Consider the following 19,283-nt stretch of genomic DNA (forward strand, 5'->3'; position numbering starts at 1 on the left):
TGATTAGGCTTCTCCCAAGTTGGGGCAGGGGGAGGAGTGGGGAAGGGGGGGGGGGTGGAGGTCAGAGAGAGAGAGTGGCAGAAGGAGAAGGTGTGCGCGAAAGCCGACATGGAACTCAACGGAGGACCACAGCCCCCCTGACTGCATGAGGGAGGTGCTCGCGGGATTTGAGGTGTGCGTGGTATGTGCCGCAGCGACTGCTTCGTACTTCCTACTACATGCCGCAGCCGCTGTGTCGATCGGTCCAGCACTTGGAGAGCTGAGGTGGATGCGAGGTCGTGCGGGGCGGCATTCACCGCGTTCACGTATTTTTGTGTTTGTGTGTGTGTGTGTGTGTGTGCCGTGGGAGGCACAGAGTCACCAAGTTCCTCTGCGCACGTAGCGCGCAAGAAAGCAGGTGGAGGAACCTGCGCTCGGTGGCCCACTCGCAGCCACGCGAGCAGAACACCGCCCCACCGCCGTCAGCGCCGCCATAGCTCCATGGCGGCGGCGGCTCGGGCGTTTCTGAAACATTTTCGTTCGTTTTATACATCAACCGCCATGCAGCGCGTGCCTCACCACCCACCGTCCTCCCTGCAACACTCTGCGCATACGTGCCAAGAATGGGGTAGCCCTCCTCCCCCCACAGCAGTCGTGGATGATTCGCTGCGTTGCTGTCGGCGAGCGTCAGCACTACCCGCTACAGCCTGCTGTTGCGGCTCATGGTTTGGGGGAGGGTGGTGGAGGTGAGAGGAGGTATACCGCCAGCCGCACGATGAGCACATGGGGCCGGGAACGACCAGCAAGTGAGAAAAAGAACGCGGAAAGCGGCGGTGAAGTGGCTGAGCCGACCTGTACATCCAACAAGACGAGAGGGGGGAGGGGACGCGCGCAAGACACGTAACAGATGTGGTGCCAGCGTAGAGCAACAGAGAGGGAGAGGCAGGGGTGTAGCGGTGGTGGCCGTGGTGGTACAGGAGGAGTTCCAAGGGAGGGAGAGGCAGGGGGGGGGGCCATCAAGAGACCGAAGAAGCGACACACGGAGAAGAGAACAGAGGCACACGCACGAGCGCGCACACAAGAGCTAACATAGGTCAACACATGAAAGGAGAGGGAAGAGACAGCCGGAGGCGCCGGTGACGCGCGAGAAAATGCAGAGCTGTCATAATGGGTGATCATGGCACGGGCGCGTAGTCCACGAAGGGCAATCGAGCACGGTGTACACTGCAGATACACACACACACACACACGTCATGACAGCGACGCTGCCTTCCCTTTCCCACCCCCGCGAGCTACTTCCCCGTTCGATTGCGGCCGCCCGGACTCTCTACAGCGTTGCGTCACCGGTGGTGTCGTTGGGCATCTCGGCGGTGGTGCGGCGTTTTGAAGGGATGGAGGGGTGGCTGAGGTGGTCGCCTTCTTTGTAGCTCAAGGTGGTGAAGCTGTCGTCGACACGCGCGTCTCCCAGGAAGCTAATGTGATTCTGCCGCTCTGACACCGACGTCCCCCCGCTCGTACCAGTAACGATGGGCGGGACCGTGCACTTGTCCGCCTGGCTGAGGATCACCGTCGACACGTCTGCTGAGTTCTCTGAGCGACCTGCGACGCCGGTCACAGCGCTGTTGCTGCTGCTAACAGGGCTGTTGGCCTCGCTGCCGAAGTTCCACGCAGGTACGTGGTGGACGGGCGGAGCCGCGAAGGTGCTGTCCGCCCCTGTTTGCCATTGCGGAGACGTGTGTCGCTGCTGACGGTATGCTTGAAGAGATTCCGGCTGCATCTCTGACAACTGTTGTGCTCCGATCACAGACGGCCCACGAGTAGGTGTGACCGTGGCTAAGTGCTGCAGCTCCATCTTGAGCCGCCGTACCTCGCCCAGCGCCTGGTCACGCTCTGTGAACGCTGCACGGCTTTTCGCCTCCACTGCCTCCATCTTCCGTTGCAAGTCACGCGCAATGCGGGACATTGCCTCACGCCGCCGATGTCGCTCCAGCTCACACGTATCGCGGCGGCTGCACAGCGGGCAGGGCTGCTCTGGGTGCGACGGGGGCTCAAGAGGCGGCTGCAGACCAGCCTCCAACACGGCGCTCTTCGCCATGGCGTTCATGCGCACCGTCACCTCGGCCAGCGTCGCTTGCACGTCGCTTAGCATCTGTAGCACGTCCGGCAAGCGCAGCATGTACGTGCTCTCCACGGTGGTCTGCTTCCCGCCAGGGCCGCTTGTCGTAGTGGTCACCACCACGGCGCCATGCTGCTCCTGTTGCTGGCGCTCTAGCACGTACTGCTGCCATGATCCGCGCAGGTACTTGTGCATGTCGAAGTTCTTGCGAAAGAGGGCGTTTACTTCGTCCACCGTGCAATCCGTTGCCTTCATCGCCTCTAGATCGTCGCGGGTGATGATGGCACCCGTCATGACCACCTCGTGCCGCATCTGCTCCCGCACGCCGCCGGCAGCGAAGGCGGCCTGGTCAATGTCGACGTCTTCCTTGCCCTTCGCGGTGAGGTTGTTGCGCCGCGGAGGCCCCTCGTCTGGCGTCGCCCCCTCCGTGAACGACAGGCGCGCAGAGGTCCTACTGGGCGCCAGCAGTGGATCTTCGCTGCCCGCGCCGCTGTCGGAGCACCCCGTTTCCTTACTGTCGTCCACCAGAAACGCCTCGCCACAGCTGTAGGTGTGCCGGTCACCGTGGTTCACGCTGCTTGACGCCGCGCTGCCCTCTCGCCCCGCCTTAAGATCTGCGCGGGCACCGCGCTTATGACGGTATGAGGTGCAGTACTCCATGAACACCTCGCACACACGGTGGCGGTGGCGCTTATCCCTCTCGAAGGCGCCGACGGCCCGCGCGACGGAGGCCCAGCGAGACGTGGCGACCTTGGCCGCGGGTGACACGTCTTTCAGGATCATCTTGTCATAGAGTCGCCCACAGAGCGCGTTCGTCGCGGTCACCATGTTCTGCAGTCCGCATAGCAGTCGGTGCGACTCCGTGTAGAGTTGCTCCATCCTCTGCTGCTGCTCGAGGGCTTGACTACGCGCGGCCGCGACGGACGGCATCTCGGCGGTAGCCTTGGGCGACGCCGCACCGTCACCGCTGCTGTACCCTGCCGCTTCGCCCGTGATGCCGTTCAGCTGCGTCGTGGCCGCTTCCTCAAGGCCACTGTGGCGCACCTCCAAGTCGTGCATCTCCTTGAAGAAATTGTCTAGCGCGGCACCGGCGGACTGCGTCATGGACTCCTTCAGCACCTGCAGCAGCGCGGCGTTCTCGTCGTGGCGGAAGGTTTCGAAGCGGCGCGCCTTGGCAGCAACGCGCGCCATGAGTTCGTCGAGTCGGTCGCTCTTGCGCTGGAGCGGCTCGACGCGGGTGCAGAGCTCGGCGTGACTGCTCCGCAGCTCCGCGAGCACCTTCTGCACCGCCTCGAGTTGTTGCTGAAGCTGCGCCTTCTCCTTTCGCAGTGTCTGCGCCTCCAGCGCATCAATGTGTGCCTGCCGCTTCACCTGGCTGAGGATGTGCACATGGGCGCTGGCGATGTCCATGGTGGACTGGCGGAGCAGATCGAGCAAGGCGCCGCGCTCCAAACAGTAGCTCGCCACTTGCCGCACCAGCTCAGCAAGACCAGTGTCAAGAATTTCCAGCACGTGTGTGGCCGCGTCCGTGTAGGCAAAGAGCCGTTGCTCTCCAGGCGTGCCCCAGAGATCGGCGTCAAGGGTGTCGTGGCTGCTGCTGCGTTGTTGACCGTCGTCGCCCTCTATATCGTCGCCGTCGCCGAGTACGTAGCGCGCCACCTGCGGATCGGCAAGCAGCGCCAGCCACTGCGGGTGGGACGGGTCGCGCAGCATGCGGTCTAGCACCTCCGCCAGGAGGTACACCTGCGACCGTTCCACCGGACGGGGAGCAGGGAAGATGGTGTGGTGGGACGAGACGGCGCCAAACACGAGCTGACCGTCGCTGCCGCAGAGGGTTCCGCTGCTTACCGGACCAGCCGGCATCCCAGTAACCTTTTCGATCCCATTCCTCACACCCGTGCCCGCCTCGCTGCCGGACCCGCCCGGCTGCTCAAGCGCGCAACCTTCCACCGGCGGCGGCGATGCTATCCCGCCGCTGCGGCCTGCACGATTCGAGCTGCTCATCTGTGGTGCGCCGGGGCGATTTTCCGTCATCGGCGTCGCAAACATCAACGCCGTGACAGCCGATGTGGCTGTGCTGGATCCGGTCCCTGTCGCGGTGGCGAGGCGGCCGAGGTACTGCAGGCTCGTGACCCACCATGTCTCTGGGATGCGCGTCTGGTCCAGGCTTGTCAAGCGCTCCAGCAGACACCGGCGTCGCTCGCTGAGCGCGCTGGTACTTTGGCCGGGAACCCCAGCCGCCGAACGCTGCGCCACAAACTCGCGACTCACGCACATCACCGCGTCGAGCAGCGAGAAGTTCGGTGCGGCGGACGTGAAGGGGAAAGGGGATGACGTCACACCGCCCTCGTCCGCGCCGGAAGCGTTTTTCGCGTTCCTGTCCTTGAGCGTTGTGCGACTCCGCATATTCGCTCGCGTTGGGGCTTCCACCACTGCTGCGCGCGCTGACGTGCGTGTCGGGGCGATGGCTTCAGCGCGCGCGCAGTAGTACCCCACAAGTTGCCGCACAAGGGCACCATCGTTGGCGCTCACTGCGGCGGCAATGTGGGCGTGCTCGGTGGAGGACATCCCAAGGGCTGTGGCTTGGGGCGTCTCCCCCGCATCGAGGTCGTCGTTGTACTCGGCGATGAGGTTGAACACTTGCTTCGTCCCTGCGGCTGCCGGTGCGCCCGTGTCGGGCTGCGTCGCCGCTGTCGAAGTGGTGCCACCACCCGTACCGCCGTTGCCGGGGGCCGCGGTGTAGCACGCCTCGGAGGCCTCCTGCACCGCGGGCAGCTCATGATAGCGCAGCTCAGCGGCGGCACTGTCCACCACCATGTCAGTCGTGCCACCGCCCCGCCGCGGACTCGCAGCCGTGATTTTGAGGATGGTGGGCGTCCTGATCCCGTCTTGCAGCTGCCCTATCCGATGGACACTGCGCTTTCCAGCGGCGGCGGCCGTCGAGCGCGCTCGACGGCGGCTTCGCTGGATGAGCTGATCGAGCAGAAATGGATTGATGCGGTCGTCGACACCCGTTTCGAGCAGCGCGGCGGATTTCACAGGGGCCGTGCCCACCAGCGTGGGGGAGGCGATGGGGGATGCTGCGTCACTGTTGTCACCACCGCGCAGCACGGCGGTGCCGGTATCGTCGCCATCGGCGTCGTCCTGCGACGCATCGGGTAGGTTGTCGAGGCGGATGTGCCGCACAAAGAGGCCGGTGGTAGCGGCTTGCAGGGCAAGCATGTCGGGCCCGGTACTTGCATTGTCGTGTGCATGGGAGCCCTGCACATGAGGCAGGTACGAGTCTCTGGCCAATGAGGGGCCAAGGCTGACGGACTCGAGATGCGACGATGGCGCTGCCGCTGTTGCAGCGACACTGTTGCGAGTGAGCGGTGTACTGTGTGGGATGGATGAGGTGGCCGTCGCAGGGGCGACGGCTTTGACAACCGGCACCAATACCCTGCTTACCGGGGCCGCCTCCTTGATCAGCCCGGCGGCGGGGCCGTTGCGTCCGTGCTGCAACTGCCGCTGCCTTGGCGAGGGCACTACGGCGGAAATCCCTGCGTGTGGTGGAAGGAGAGAACGCCGTGTCGATGCAATCGACGCGGAAGAGACGGTTGCGCGGCTTTCCTTCCGGAACAATACAGCGCTGTCTCTGCCAGAAGTGGAGGACATCACGGATGCCACGTGCGACGGCGGCTGCGGCTGCGGCGATTGCGCCTGCTGCTGGCGCAGAAGGGTGGGCAGCTGCTGCGGCATCGACGGAAGCACGTGCGCGGATCGGGCCCGGGAGACAGTGCGTGTGCGTTGCCCCCCTCCCCCCTCTTCCCTTTGCAGTGTATGTACACGGATACAAGGGATGTGAAAGGCACGCGACTTCCAGCCTCGATGGAGGACGAGCGAGCAACTAAGTAGAGGTCTATGCGTGTGTGTGTCGTCTTTTGCACCACGCTTGCCCTATGACCCTTTTGTGCTTGCTCTGCTTGGAGTTGTATGTCGGTGCGCTTGTGAGTGTGCGGCCATGGAGGAGGAGGAGGAGGAGGGGAGTGAGAAATCAGGCAGAAAGGACGTGAGGGGGACGGGGTGAGGTGGAGCGAGAGATGGAGCACTGATGCCCGGGCACAGGCCCCCCACTCCTTGACACCTGCGCGCATCTACCTCTCTCTATCTCTGTCTGTGTGTCTGCAGGCAAGCATGTGCAACCCATCACCTTCGGTGCCTCGGTCGGGTGGGTGGTGGGGTGGGGTGGGGTTTCATGGGAAGGATACGGACTGCTGCACCACCGTCACCCCTGGTCGAACCCAAAGAGGAATGCCCACAGCTGTCACATGGCCACCCAACACGCGACGAGCTTTGTAGGCTTACAGGAGGGCAAGAGCCCTGCAGACCTGCGCCGACACGCGCGAACCCAAGCACGCACGCGCCATCGCCAGCATGTGCGTAGTGACGATGCCAAGCAGCACCAACTCTCGCCGCACCCACAGCAGCGTTGTTCCTCGTGCTCAACGAACAGACGTTCCACCACCGACGAACTCCCGCAAGCGGCGCGCGGCATCTGCGAGGGCGGGGCTGTCGGTGGGCTTCTTCTGGACGTCTGTCGTGAAGGACATGAGCTGAATCACCAACGATGGCTGGAACACGTACATCTTGGGGTCGGCGATGTACTTATCTTGCGCCGCAGCGTCGTCGGCTAGGCAGCTGCTGATGTGGGTGTCCACTTGCCACGTCATGGGCAGGGACAGGTCGAGGCAGCGCTGAGCGGAGGCGGCATGCACCACATACGCGGTGAGCTCGCGGTGCCCGTGGTACGCTAGGCGGATGCCGTCCGCTATGTACGGCCGCGGCGGCTTGCCACTCGCGAGCAGGTCGAGACCACCCATATGCACGATCCCCCAGTCAGCCGGCACCCGTGACCAGCGCTCCGCGAACTGGCGGGAGAATTGGTGATGGAACTCAAGGTCATCCTCGAGGATGAGGGCGCACGCACGATGCTCCGCTACCACCCGCTGCCAGACCGCACGATGGGAAAGCGCGCAGCCAATGGCGCCCTTCGTCAGGTCCATGCCGTAAAGCTTCTGCTCCGTGGGGAGTTGGTAGCGCTGGTAGCCTTGGTCTGTGAGCACCCCGTCCCTGTGCAGGCCTGCAACATCGAGCCCGTTTCCATCGATGCCGCTGAGGCGCGTCACCTCCACGCCAGGCTTTAGAAACTTGTGCAGCCTCGCCCGCTTCACCTGCTGCTGCACATGTGCCCAGCGATCAGGTCGCCTGTCGAGGTTCAGGACGTAACAGGCGTCGAAGATCGTGTGCCAACGCCGGCACGCGCGCAGCATTACACTGAGCGCCACGAGGGTGAGAAGCAAGACGAAGTAGAGCAAAGACAAGAGTACCGGAGGCACGCTCACTGAGGACAGCGGTGCACGCTTGTGTGTGTGTGTCCTCGAGCGCGCGACTGAAGAGGCGCGTGTGCGCCGGGGCAAGCGTGAAGGGAGGCGGACCACAAGACAAACAGGAGCTTTCAAAGGCTCCGGCGAGGAGGGAGAGGGAGAGGGAGAGGCACTGCCAACACGCGTCGCAGCACCGCCATCTCGGCATGACATCGACGCGTCTGCGCTGCGGAGCAATGCGACGTCGCGCTACACCGGCGGGGAGACGACAAAGAGCACGACCACAGAGCGAAAGACTCTCCCACCGCGTTACGCTCACGTGACCGGTGTGACAGGCGCGTGCACACACGTGCCACGATGGCAGCGCTGCCTTACCCGCCATGCTCCCCCACCTACTCGCGCTATATATATATATCTGCAGAGTGAGCGCGAGAGTGAAGGAGAGACGCCATGGATGATCTGTGCTGGTGAGCGAGTGTGTGCGTGTGTGCTCCTCGTGTGCCGTGCCATACGTCAGAGGGCGGGTGCGTGATGCGTTCTTATGAGTTGCCTTGTAGCCTCTCCACTAACACGGTTAGTGCGTACTTCAGCTCACGGCTACTGCCTTATATATTAACCGTGTTTACGCCCCCCCCCTCGGTGAGCGCGGGCGTGTGGGCACGTCCCACGTGCCGTTCTGCGCCTTCGCCAGACCGGCGGGGGGGGGGGGCGGGGTGGTCTCGTCGCGCCACTGCAAGCCTGGCCCCACCGCCGGGATCGTTCGTGTGAGGTGAAGGGCCCATGATAGGGGCGCGCATGTTGCCCCTCTATAAAACAACAAATTGAGATTGGCGCCCTCACGCCTCTCCTCCGCCGCCTTCGTTGTCTTCACCGTTGCCGCATTCCACCGCTTCGGGCACCGCTGCTGCCCCTTGGTGACGCCGGCGCGGTCCCCAACCCGGCGCGTTCGGCACGAACTTGGCCACACCAGTGACACGACCGCGAAAGTCGTGTGCCTTGTCATACGTGAAGTCCGCCTCAGCCAGTGGCGTCACCAACAGCGGCCGAGGTGCGATGGACGCTGCCGGGAACTTCTTCTTGCTGTTGTCAGCGCCGTCCTCGACCGCTGCTTCGCCGACTGGGTCCAGCGTGTCCTGCACCGTCTTCCACTGCAGCATCACCCGGAACAGCACCTCCGGCGGGCAGTCTGTCTTGAGGCCGGCGGCGGCACAGTGCACCTGGCTGCAGCGGTACCCGAGCCGCGTCAGTGCACCGACAATGCACGGCGTTGACGGGCAGCGCACCCTCACGTAGGACGCGACGTCGGGCAGCAAGTAGAAGAGAGGGCAGTTCGGCAGCTCTTCGAGGGCGATGCGGACCAGGCCGGTGATGCGAGCCTCTGCGTTCAGTCGCCCCTCGCTGGCGCGCTCCTGGAGCAGCGCGAGGAGCTGCTCGAGAAAACTAAAGTTCTGCGTGGGGGCTGCGTAGAGGGGGCCGGAGAGAACGATGCTGCCGCCGCACACCGGACACGCACCTGCAGCTGCTGTCGACGTCGCGGAGGCGGCGCTCGGCATCTGCTGTAGTGTAAGTGGTGTGATCTTGGGATTCGTATGGCGACTCGGCGAGGCGGGGTACACCTCCTTACGAACACCGTCAACCTCGTGTGCCACCGCCTCGTCATCGTCGTTGCCGTCACGCACGCGCTTTGCGCCCTGACGCTGATGGGGATGCGCATGCGAGGCATCCGCCGCGCCTTCTGTTGTTTCGCTTTCCTTCTGCTCATCTGCGCTGCTGTTGGCGCGTTCTTCGCGAGCGCGCCGCTGCCGTTCGCTTGTTTCGCGCTTCTGCCGGCGGCGTTCCTGCCGCGACGGCCGGGGCTGCCGCGCCGTCGCCATCGGCCGCACCCAGAATGCTGAGCAGCTCGAGCACTGCAGCTGGTATCCGAGCTTGCAGGCGCTGAGCTTGACCTCGGCCGGCTGCTTGTAGACGCGAAAAAAGCAGCGCACGTAGAAGTCGATGTGGAGTGAGAGCAGCGGCACAATGAACTTCTGGTGCCTGTTAGCCACCCGCTCGACGCAGGCGAGCAGCGTGCGCACCGCGGCCTCGTGACAGTGGGCAGCCTTGTAGGGCATCGAGCTGTACTTGGCATGGGCGGTGTCGGCAAAGTTGCCGCACAGGATGGCACTGTCTGTGCTCGTCACAAGCATCAGCCCACCCTCTTTGATACAGCGAAAGGCGCCGTCCAGGAAGGGCGACGCGGAGCCGTATGGATCCAGATCGACGACATCCATCAGCTCTTGCTGCAGCAGCGGACGCAGCGACGGCGTTGCCGATGTCTCCGCGGGTGCATCGACGAGGCCGACGCGCTTTCCGGGGTGCACGTTGCTGTTCATCGCCAGCCGGAACATGAGGTCGTTGGCGTCATCAAGGTTCGGCAAGATGGCGCCGCCGGCGCGCACCCCAACGCTGGGCGACGCACCAGTCGCCAACTCACCCTTCTCCGCCTCTGCCTCGCCTGGGTAAACTTCAATCGCGGCGGCCGGCATGTTCTCCATCAAGGTTGGGTACTGAACCGGGACCCCGTTGTACGCGCAGTTGCGCACGATGCAGTCCACCGCGTCCGCGTCCATATCGTTGGCGATGATGTAGCGCACGTTGCTGATCTCCTTGAAGTAGCGAATCGCCCGCAGCCCCGTCGCGCTGAGGGCCTCGAGGATGGTGATCCCCTCCCTCGTGCCACCGCGGCGCCGCGGCTCCGTCAACCGCAGTCGCGAGAAGACCTCGATAACGCAGATACTCAAGTCCCGGTTCACCACTTGCGCCGGGTTGTAGAACACGGCCTGGCCCACCAGCTGGTTCTCGGCCTCCTCGTCGCTGAGGTTCGAGACCGGAGCAGGCGCCCCCGAAGACGTGCATGTTTTCTCCTTCGGCGGCGGCTCCAGCACTGCTGTCGTCCCCTCCGTGATCTTCGTAAAGCCGGCCGGACTTTCGCGCGTGACGGCGTCGTAGTTGAACTGACCAGACTTCACCGACATCTGTGTGCCAATGCTGGCGCAGCACACGCACGCGCTGCGACGGTCGGGGTACGGGACGCTGAGAGGCGAGCGCCTCAGTTGGGGTAAGGGCACCGCTTGATGTCGTCTGTACAAAGTGGCGATACGGACCCCTTTCTTTCTTGGCTCTACTGGTCTAGCGGCGTTCCACGTCTGTGCGTGTGTGTGTGTGTGTGTGCAGAAGACGAGTGGAGAAGGGCGAGGGCGGAGGCACGGTTGACGACGCTACAGGGAGCACATATACGCAAGAGGGCAAGAGAGTCCACGCGCTTCGTTTGCCGCGAGCCATCATGGATGTAACGAAGCCACGTGCAGGACGTGTGTGCTCTGTGTGTGCGGGCGTAGCCAAGCGTACACACAGCAGCAGCAACAGCACCACCAAAGGGGGGAGGGAAGAGCCACAAGTACTTGGAATGATAAGCAAACATGTGTATACTACATCGTAGAGTCATGCAACGGGCCCACCACAGATATGGGCAACATAGGAGCCCACAGAGCAGCAACACCACCACCGCCGCCACCGTCAGCATTCCAATCAGCGCGAGCTGCACACACACACACACACACATACACACACATACGTCCACATGCACACGGACGCAGATGCCGTCGGTGGCGAGTCGGCTTGTACATGAAGCCACCCGTCCAGGCACACATCCGCACACGCAGACAACAAAGCGGCAGCGACGACGCACGACTTGTGTCAAGGGCCGGCAACAGCAACGGCAGCGGCAGCAACACTCACCGCACACCGAAGGCCATACTATAACCACCACGGATGCCGATTGGGACCTGCAAGAATAGACGAGGAGAGCGAGTGAACGGGCCACACGTTTCCGTCCCCGCCCCCCTCCCCCAATGCCTCACTGTCCCCTGCCCATCCTTGACTGCCACGCCGACAGCTCAGAGCGACTTGTAATGGATGACACGTGACCCCTCCTCCTCGTACTCCTTTCGGGAGACGACCAGGTGCTGGAAGACGGCCGTCTGCGCGAGCATGGACCCACCTAGCCACGTGCTATAGGTGCGGCACGGCATGTCGCGCACCTTGATCGGCACCACCGCCTCGCTGGGGTGGCTTTCCCGGTAGAGCTGCCGCACCTCGGATTCGAGGCGGGCCTTGAGTCCAGGGAAGGAGGTGGAGCCGCCGGCCAGCACCATGTTGGCGTAGAGCTGCGGCCGCAGCGCCGCCTCGCAGTTGTTGACGGCCGCGAACGGCAGCCAGCTAATCCCCTTCTCAAAAGATGGGCGGAACAGGTCGCCCATGTCGGTGCGCACCTTGCAGCGGGGCTCGTAGGTGCTGCTATCCGTGCCGTTGCTGTCCATCAGGGAAAGCAGGGAGTAGTTGAAGAGCACCTCGGTCGTGTCGTAGCGCTCCGCCGTGAGCGGGATACGCTGCCCGTCGGGGAGCAAGAAGTCTTCGGTGGCACCCATCGCGGCCGACGGTGCGAGCCCGCTGTCCACGTCGAGGAGTTTCTCTGCAGGGGATCCATTGAAGGACTCCTTTGCTGTCGCGGCCGTGGTTGCGGTGGCTGAACTCGTGCTCTCGGCGCTGCCCTTGACTCCTCCCGTGAGTTGCGTGCTTCTGCGGCTGGCCGCGCTCCCGGCAGCCGGCGACAACCCTGGCGAGGTTCCGGTTGCGGGGGTGTAGATATCACTGGGCGCCCCGCGCTGCGCGTGCGCGCTGGACTGTACGTAGCACAAGTCCTCCTTGGCGCCGTTCAGCAGCTCCTGCTCGGTCGCCGTGCCGAGAGCGTAGCCCTGTTCGCGAAGCAGTCCGCCCAGGTACCGGGTGAGTGCCGCGCCGGCGACGGGGCTCTGCGTGACGTGCCGCACCAGTGCATAGCCTTCGTGGATGGGGACGGCGTGTGTGACGTCCTTGCCACTATCCACCACGAGTCCTGTAGTGAGCCCGTAGCTGTACAGGCTCAGCACCTGGGAGGTGCCGAGGTAAAGCGAGTGCGCGTGGAAGGTCTCCATCATGATCTCCAGCGTCCGCTCACGCTGCGCGGCAGGGGTGTTGACGGGCTGCGTCAGCAGGAAGCAGTGCGTCTCCGGCGACACGCGCAGCTCGTTGAAGAAGAGATGACTCCACAGCTTCTCCACATCGCCCCAATCGTTGATGAAGCCGTTGCGGATTGGGTGATGCACATCCAGGATACCCTGCTTCAGCAGCGCCTCCTCGCCCACCTCCTGCTCATTCATTCCAGCTGCCATGGCGATGCTGCGGTGGCGCGGGTAGCCGACGAGCGTCGGTACGTCCAGACGCGGCCCCTTCTCCCCGCCAAAGCCGGCGCGGGAGTGAAAGGAGCCGCAGTCGAGCACGACCGCCGCCGTTGACACGTTATAGTCCATGGAGGAAGTAGAAGAGGCGCCGCACACCACTTGGCCCGGCGTCGAAGGAAGGGTGGAGATGAGGCGGCTGGGGCGTACCACAGCTGCTGCGCAGAGCGTCGACGTCGCGGGAGCGATGCCGAGGGAGCCGTGATCGCTCTAAGGTGTTTGTGTGTGTGTGTGTGTGGCAGAGGAAGACAGTGAGGAGGTGCGAGGAGATGATGATGAAGATACAGAGGGACAGACAGAGGCATGTCATGTGCATCGTCGTCATTTCACCGGTCGAGGCGCGCGTGTGACTTATCCACAGCAACAGGAGGCCCAGTGATGCTGCTTCAGTGAGAGAGAGGAACGGTGATGGCAGTCATGTTGGCGGCATCGATGACTCTGAGGTGTGTGTGTGTGTGGGTGGGTGGGTGGGTGGGGTTGGAAGGGGGTCGGAGTACATCACCAAGCGGTGCACCAGCCGTTTCGATCATCGGCACACGGTGAAACACACTCACGCTCACACATGCGGTGCCGGTATGCAACCGCAGGACTTCCAGCAACTAATATCACACGCGAAGCTGGCAGGGGGGGGGAAGGACAGGGGTGAGAGAGAGGGGAGGAGGTCGACCTTGGCGGACGGGGCGGGTGTGCGGTGCATGCAGATCTACGCGGCTGTGCGCGTCTGACGAGGCAGCTGCGATACCGTCTCTCCAAACAACCCGGTATTTCCTTTTCGTATATATATCTCTCTATGCATATCCCCTTCTCGTGGTCTTACGTGGATAGTCCAGAGCCGTGCTCGCGTGCCCACACATCGTACTTGTCGAGGTCTGCTACCCGGACACTGCTGCGGGTGCACGCAATACTCGCTTGCACATCCTCGAGCGTCGCGGCTGCCGGCTTCAGCGGCTCGCTTGGAAGCCGCGTGTGCGCGTCGCGGCCGTTTCCTGCAGCCTCAAGCTGAGAAATGAGCTTCCGCACCGGTCGCATCATGGCCTCACGGCAGACGACGTCGATGTCGGCACCGGACATGCCCTCCGTTAGCGTGGCGCACGCCTCATAGTCCGCGTCGGATGCGAAGGAGTTGGGAAGCAGACGACGGAACATAAGAACGCGAGCGTCGTGCGTCGGAAGCGAAACGAGGATGCGCTTCTCCAGCCGGCGCAGCATTGCCGTGTCGAGGTCCCATGGCACGTTGCTCGCCGCTAGCACGAACACCACCTCGCCGCCACGCCGCTTGGAGAGACCGTCCATCTGCGTCAGCAGCTCTGTCTTCATACGGCGAGACCCCTCGTGCTCGCCGTCGCTCGACCGTGCTGACATCAAGGAGTCGATCTCGTCGATAAAGATAGTGCTTGGCGCGTAGTGGACGGCGAGGTCGAAGAGCATGCGGACGAGCTTCTCTGAGTCACCGCGCCACTTGGACACGACGGATGAGGCGGCTATGTTGAAGAAGGTTGTGCGGCACTCCGTCGCGACGGCCTTGGCGAGGAGGGTCTTGCCGGTGCCGGGCGGGCCGAAGAGAAGAATCCCTTTCCACGGGCGCAGGATGCCCTGGAACAGCTCCGGGTACTTGACCGGCATCACCACGGCCTCCTGCAGGAGGTGCTTGGCACTTTCCAAGTTAGCAATGTCACCCCAACGCACGGATGGGTTGACGTCGAGAATCTCGCGCAGGATCGTGGCGGCCAGATCGTTCAACTCGTTCGTCGGAAACGGCGGCAGCGGCTTCAGTACGCGGCGGCTCAAGGGGCCGAATGGGTCTTCTGCAGCATCATTGCAGTCCTCGCCATCCCTGGCTGCGTCTCTTCGACCCTTCTCGCCCTCGCGGCCGGAGCTGTGAGCGGCAGCGGACTCGCCCTGGAGAGACAACCCAAGAGCGCTGCCGTCCCCGTTCGGCGCCACAGCGCGCTTGTCGCCGTTTGTCTGCACGTGGCTGAGGGCGCGCGCGAGGTTCGTTGGCCGAAGGTGCGGCGGCGGCTTTTCTACAGAGGACAGCGAAGGTGGCGATGAAGACGAGGTCGCGACACTAGGAGCCGACGCGCCTTTTCGCCTCCGTGAGAGCATCCGCTCTCCGCTTTCAGAGTTGACACCGCCAACGCCGTCGGCGTCATCGCTGCTGCCGCCGCGGACGCGGTACAGCTTCGGCGCACGCTGGCATTTGAAGGCGTGGTACTCTTCGTACTCCTGGACAAGAGAGAGCAAGTCCATGTTGTCGGCGGCGCTGAACTGAGCGAGGGAGATGCGGCTCTCCTGCTGGAGCGCCTGCAGAGTTTGGTGGTACCCCTGCTCCAGCAGGAACTGCTCGACGAGCACGATGACCCCCTTGACTCGTCGAGCGCGCAGCTTCTCTTCCTCTTCGCGGGCGAGCTGCTGCGTCTTCATAAGCGCTAAGCTCGAGCCCGGCGCCGGCGCTGCCGTGTTCGAGAGTGGTTGCAAGTGACGCATCGTGTGCGCGTGCGCGTGCGTGTGTCGCAGAACCCCCCCCTCCTCCTCTCTACACCGCCGTGGGTCTCGGAGTGCTGCGCCCTCCGCTATGGAAGGAAGAAGATTTTGCGACTACTGAGCAGGCTTAGATGGGGGCGGGGTGCCTGTGGAGGGTGCGGTGGCCCGTGGCCGAGGTGAAGAGGTTAGGAAATATACATACTACTTCGGAGGGTGCTGAATACGCCAGACGAACGGGAGGGGGAGGCTATCTCTCTCTCTCTCGCTCTCTCAGCGGAACGCCTTTCACACACGCGTCGTTTCACGAGAACAGGCGCTTGCCATCGTGCTTCTCGTGCCGCGCAAAGGAAGAGGACAAGAATGGGCTGGGTGACCGGGGGTGATGCATCCTGCTGCCGGCTGTCCCCCTTCCCCTCCCTCCCTTACACCCCCCTGCCCACATCCATACTTTGGCAATCAACGTAGACGCATCAACAGCGATCACGACGATGTGCACAAACCGCAGCCACAGCCGCACGAAGTTTTCATATATCTCTACGCAGTTTGCTGTGCATTCGTTTTACCGTGCAGGCTTCCTTATAAAGTTTGGAGGAGGTGTGTGTATGTGCGTGTGTTGGATGGTGGTGGCGGCGGCGGCATTCTCCCCCTCCCATGCCGCAACGCGATGCAGTTGTACATCTGCCCCCCCACACACACAAATGCACACACCCGAGAGACGCACGACATGTATTACGCAGACAATCACACGCAAACGAGCAAGCGAGAGGAAAGCGCAGTGGCGCGTTGGCGGAACGCAACGAAACCAAGCGCGTGCACACGCACACTGCCGTATTGATGTAAATCCCCACGACGAAACCATCTTGCCGCAGAGTCCCATCCACCCCATAATCAAGACAGAGTAGCGCATACGATGCCCGAGGGCAGTCAGCCTTACCACCATTACATCGCCACAAGCACACACACACACACACATACACACTCACACACACAGTGCAGCCAACGAGAGCAGGCAAAAGCCCCCCGCCAAGACAGACAGAGAGGCAGAAACACCGGGGAGGGGATGCAGGAGCATCGTACGCTGCAACGTCATCATCCCCCCGTAAACACCCCGGCTTTTATCTTCGTGCGTCGCCGCCGCTACCTGAGGGCCCAGCCCGCTCCTTCCAACGGAAGGCGGCGGGCGGGGAGGGTGGGTGGCACACGGCGCTTACGCCTTGGGCAGCTTCGTCTCCATGACCGGGGCGAGCGTGATGAGATCGGCCAGCACCCACTTGTACGATTGGTCCATGTACATGCACATGAGCTTGCGCGTCGCCGGCGGGGTCTGCGAGACGTCATCCGGGATGCCGATCATACGCCCAATCGCCTTGGAGAACATGAACTCCACCGGCTTCCCTGTCACCATGCGCATGAAGAAGTCGAGAAAGTTCGCCAGCGGCTTCGGACTATTCGACGCGAACACGCGCGCCGCCGCGATGCGCTCGTACTCGTTCTCGTAGCCGACAATACGCTTGTAGAACCACTCAAAGTTGTAGGCGTACCGCTCCGGTGGCACGACGACGTCCACGGTGAGCAGTGCGCACGCATGGGCTGAGGCAGGAATCGGTGGCAGCATGTTGCCGTTCACCTTGATGTACACAGAGTGCGCCTCCTCCTCCTCCTCCGAGCTTTCTTGGGGCGCTGCCGCGGTTTTCTCAGGCGCTGCAGTCTTCGCGGTGGCCTCGTCAGGCACCGCCGTCGCAGCGACCGTTGGCGTGCTTGCACTCTTCCTCGAAAAGTCTTCCGACTTCACGCACGTGACTTGAATGCGTGACGCGGTGCCAGACGACTTCGCGCTATCCGCAGCTGATGCCCCGCGGGCAGCAGCAGAGGCTGAGTTCTCTCCACTGTGGCTCGCCTCGTCCGCAGACGCTGTCGTGGGCGCGGCTGCGGTGCTGGCGGCCGTGGGGCCGGTTGGCATAAGCGTGCGGGTGGCTTTGTCCACGACGAATGTGTGCTCCTCTGCCGTGGCGCGGTGCGCGTTGGCGTCCGTGTCGGTGTGCACCTGAATCATGCCGGTGTCAAAGTCATCCTCCTCCACCTTGCCGGCTGCGCCGGTCTTTCGCAGGTAGTCATTGCTGAAGGTCACGTCCACCTCGGCGCCGACATTGTTGGAGTTAAAGTACATGCGTGCCTTGCCCAAGCGGGCGAAGATGACCAGCTTCGAGTCCAGCACGTAGTCCGCCGGCGAGGCAATGCTGCTCAGGTTCACCTGCTTGTCCTTGTGCAGAAGCCAAATCTTGAAGATGGACTCCGCCAGGTGCCGCGAGATGGGGATGAGGGAGACAATCGTGGAGACGACGCTACGGACGAGCGAGTCCTGCAGCGCCGTCTTCGAGGAGGACGAGGAGGCGTCCTTGCCGTCCCCCTCCGCCTTCGACGCCAGCGATGCCGCCGCCGCCGCGTCGGAGCGACTCTCGGGCTTAAACTCCTTGTCTAGCAGCTTCGCTGCCTCATGCGCGGCGGCGATCGTCTTGGTCGACTCTGTCCTACCTGCCAGCGGCTGCACATGCTCGACAAAGGCGCTGACGACGACGGCGAGGCTGTAGTAGGCCTGTTTCGCACCGACGAGAAACTCCTCCTGGGTGCAGCCGTTGACGCTCTTGGAGAAGCTGTTGAAGGCGCGCACCAGCTCGTCGTCCTCGGTGAGCTTGATACCAATGGTGCGGATGCCAGAGGTGGCAGCACCGCCGCCGTTCGCCGTTGCCGCGGAGAGCTGCTCTTGCTGCTCCACGCTGCCTTGCGCACGGGCGGCGGCGCCCGCATTATTCTCGTTGGCGGCGAAATATTGTACCGCCTTGGCGGTCGCCGTGCTGGGTGTCGTGGACACAGCTGCCGCCGCAGCTTGCTTGCCCTTGTCAGCACCGCCTTTCTCCTCGCCACTACGGGACGCGTAGCAGCGACGCTGTTGACGTATCGACTGACAGCATGGCGGCCGCAGTGAGGCAACCGCGGAGGTTGAGGCCTTGCTGGGCGCCCGCATTGCGCTCGGTTTCTGCGCCACGACAGGGGACGCCGCCAGAGCGGCCGCCGCGCGTCCCATGGACGCCGCCATGCAAGTGACACGCCGGAGCATGTTACGAGCCAACGGAGGAGGAGGAGGAAACGCCACTACGCGGCACGCTCTCTAGCCCGGCGTCCTCTGCTGTGCCGGTGGCCCGATGTGTATGCCGGCGTCTTGGAGGGGGGTGGGTGGGTGGCGAAAGCGGTGGTGTGTGCGTGTGTGTGTGTGTGAGGGAAGGGCGATGGGGTGGATGGCTGTCGTTGAGGCAGGTTCACGAGGGATGTACTCAGAAGAGAGGTGTGTAGGGGGAGAGAGGGGGCAGCCAACAACGGTGCAGGCACAGGCAGGGCGGTTTGCCCTCTCGTTATATACGTATTTGTGGTGGTGGTGGAGGGGGAGGGTTCGCTGTTGTTGTTGTTGCTGTGGCTGCTTGCTGCCTCGTGCTGCCTTTTTTTCAGGAGTTGGCGTGCACGTCGACGTATGTGAGACACACCTTCTCAAAGGGCCGGAGAGAGAGAGGGCGGGAGAGGGGGAGGGAGATGTTGGATGCCCACGGTGTCCATTTCTATGTCATACAGCACTACTTCGGCGTCAAGTCCTAGCCCACCCCTCACTCCCCACCTCCACCCGCGTGGTGCGAAGCAGCAGCAGACACATACGCCGGTAGAGCAGGTCACATCACCGCCGCACCCATTGTGCCGGCCGCCACGCGGTGCATCCTTCTCTTTTGGGGTGGCACTCAGGCCTCCCCCCACACCAACAGTGGGCTCTGTGACCGAACCGCAAGGGTGTGTGTGTGTGTGTGTGTCCTCCCCCTCACTCCTCAACGCCATCACGGCGAACAGAGTGATGTCAAAGAGAACAGAAACAAAAGAGGCGACGCGTGTGCGCTGGTGGGGCGCTGGTGGTGGTGGTGGTGGTCAACGACAGTCGCGGACTCACGGAGGCACACCATTGCGTCAATCCGCCATGAGCAAGCACTG

General features: G+C 63.2%; 6 protein-coding genes across 6 annotated transcripts; all 6 read right to left on the reverse strand.

Moving 5' to 3' along the window:
- Positions 1 to 1,306: 1,306 nt before the first annotated feature.
- LMXM_13_0920 (conserved hypothetical protein) lies at positions 1,307 to 5,833 on the reverse strand (the record flags this gene model as incomplete). Its single annotated transcript, XM_003873244.1, has 1 exon — positions 1,307 to 5,833. The coding sequence occupies one exon, from the start codon at positions 5,831 to 5,833 to the stop codon at positions 1,307 to 1,309; it is 4,527 nt and encodes a 1,508-aa protein (XP_003873293.1).
- Positions 5,834 to 6,576: 743 nt separating this feature from the next.
- Positions 6,577 to 7,404, reverse strand: LMXM_13_0930 (glycosyltransferase family-like protein; the record flags this gene model as incomplete). Its single annotated transcript, XM_003873245.1, has 1 exon — positions 6,577 to 7,404. The coding sequence occupies one exon, from the start codon at positions 7,402 to 7,404 to the stop codon at positions 6,577 to 6,579; it is 828 nt and encodes a 275-aa protein (XP_003873294.1).
- An 890-nt stretch (positions 7,405 to 8,294) lies between these two features.
- LMXM_13_0940 (putative N(2), N(2)-dimethylguanosine tRNA methyltransferase) lies at positions 8,295 to 10,472 on the reverse strand (the record flags this gene model as incomplete). The annotated part of the gene is made up of 1 exon (XM_003873246.1): positions 8,295 to 10,472. The coding sequence occupies one exon, from the start codon at positions 10,470 to 10,472 to the stop codon at positions 8,295 to 8,297; it is 2,178 nt and encodes a 725-aa protein (XP_003873295.1).
- Positions 10,473 to 11,393: 921 nt separating this feature from the next.
- On the reverse strand, positions 11,394 to 12,845 carry LMXM_13_0950 (putative actin-like protein; the record flags this gene model as incomplete). Its single annotated transcript, XM_003873247.1, has 1 exon — positions 11,394 to 12,845. One exon carries the CDS (start codon positions 12,843 to 12,845, stop codon positions 11,394 to 11,396), a length of 1,452 nt encoding a protein of 483 aa, XP_003873296.1.
- A 741-nt stretch (positions 12,846 to 13,586) lies between these two features.
- On the reverse strand, positions 13,587 to 15,260 carry LMXM_13_0960 (katanin-like protein; the record flags this gene model as incomplete). Its single annotated transcript, XM_003873248.1, has 1 exon — positions 13,587 to 15,260. One exon carries the CDS (start codon positions 15,258 to 15,260, stop codon positions 13,587 to 13,589), a length of 1,674 nt encoding a protein of 557 aa, XP_003873297.1.
- Positions 15,261 to 16,464: 1,204 nt separating this feature from the next.
- LMXM_13_0970 (conserved hypothetical protein) lies at positions 16,465 to 18,279 on the reverse strand (the record flags this gene model as incomplete). Its single annotated transcript, XM_003873249.1, has 1 exon — positions 16,465 to 18,279. The coding sequence occupies one exon, from the start codon at positions 18,277 to 18,279 to the stop codon at positions 16,465 to 16,467; it is 1,815 nt and encodes a 604-aa protein (XP_003873298.1).
- Between the last annotated feature and the right edge of the window lie 1,004 nt (positions 18,280 to 19,283).

Source organism: Leishmania mexicana, chromosome 13 (genome assembly GCF_000234665.1).
Source record: "Leishmania mexicana MHOM/GT/2001/U1103 complete genome, chromosome 13".
Classification (NCBI taxonomy): domain Eukaryota; phylum Euglenozoa; class Kinetoplastea; order Trypanosomatida; family Trypanosomatidae; genus Leishmania; species Leishmania mexicana.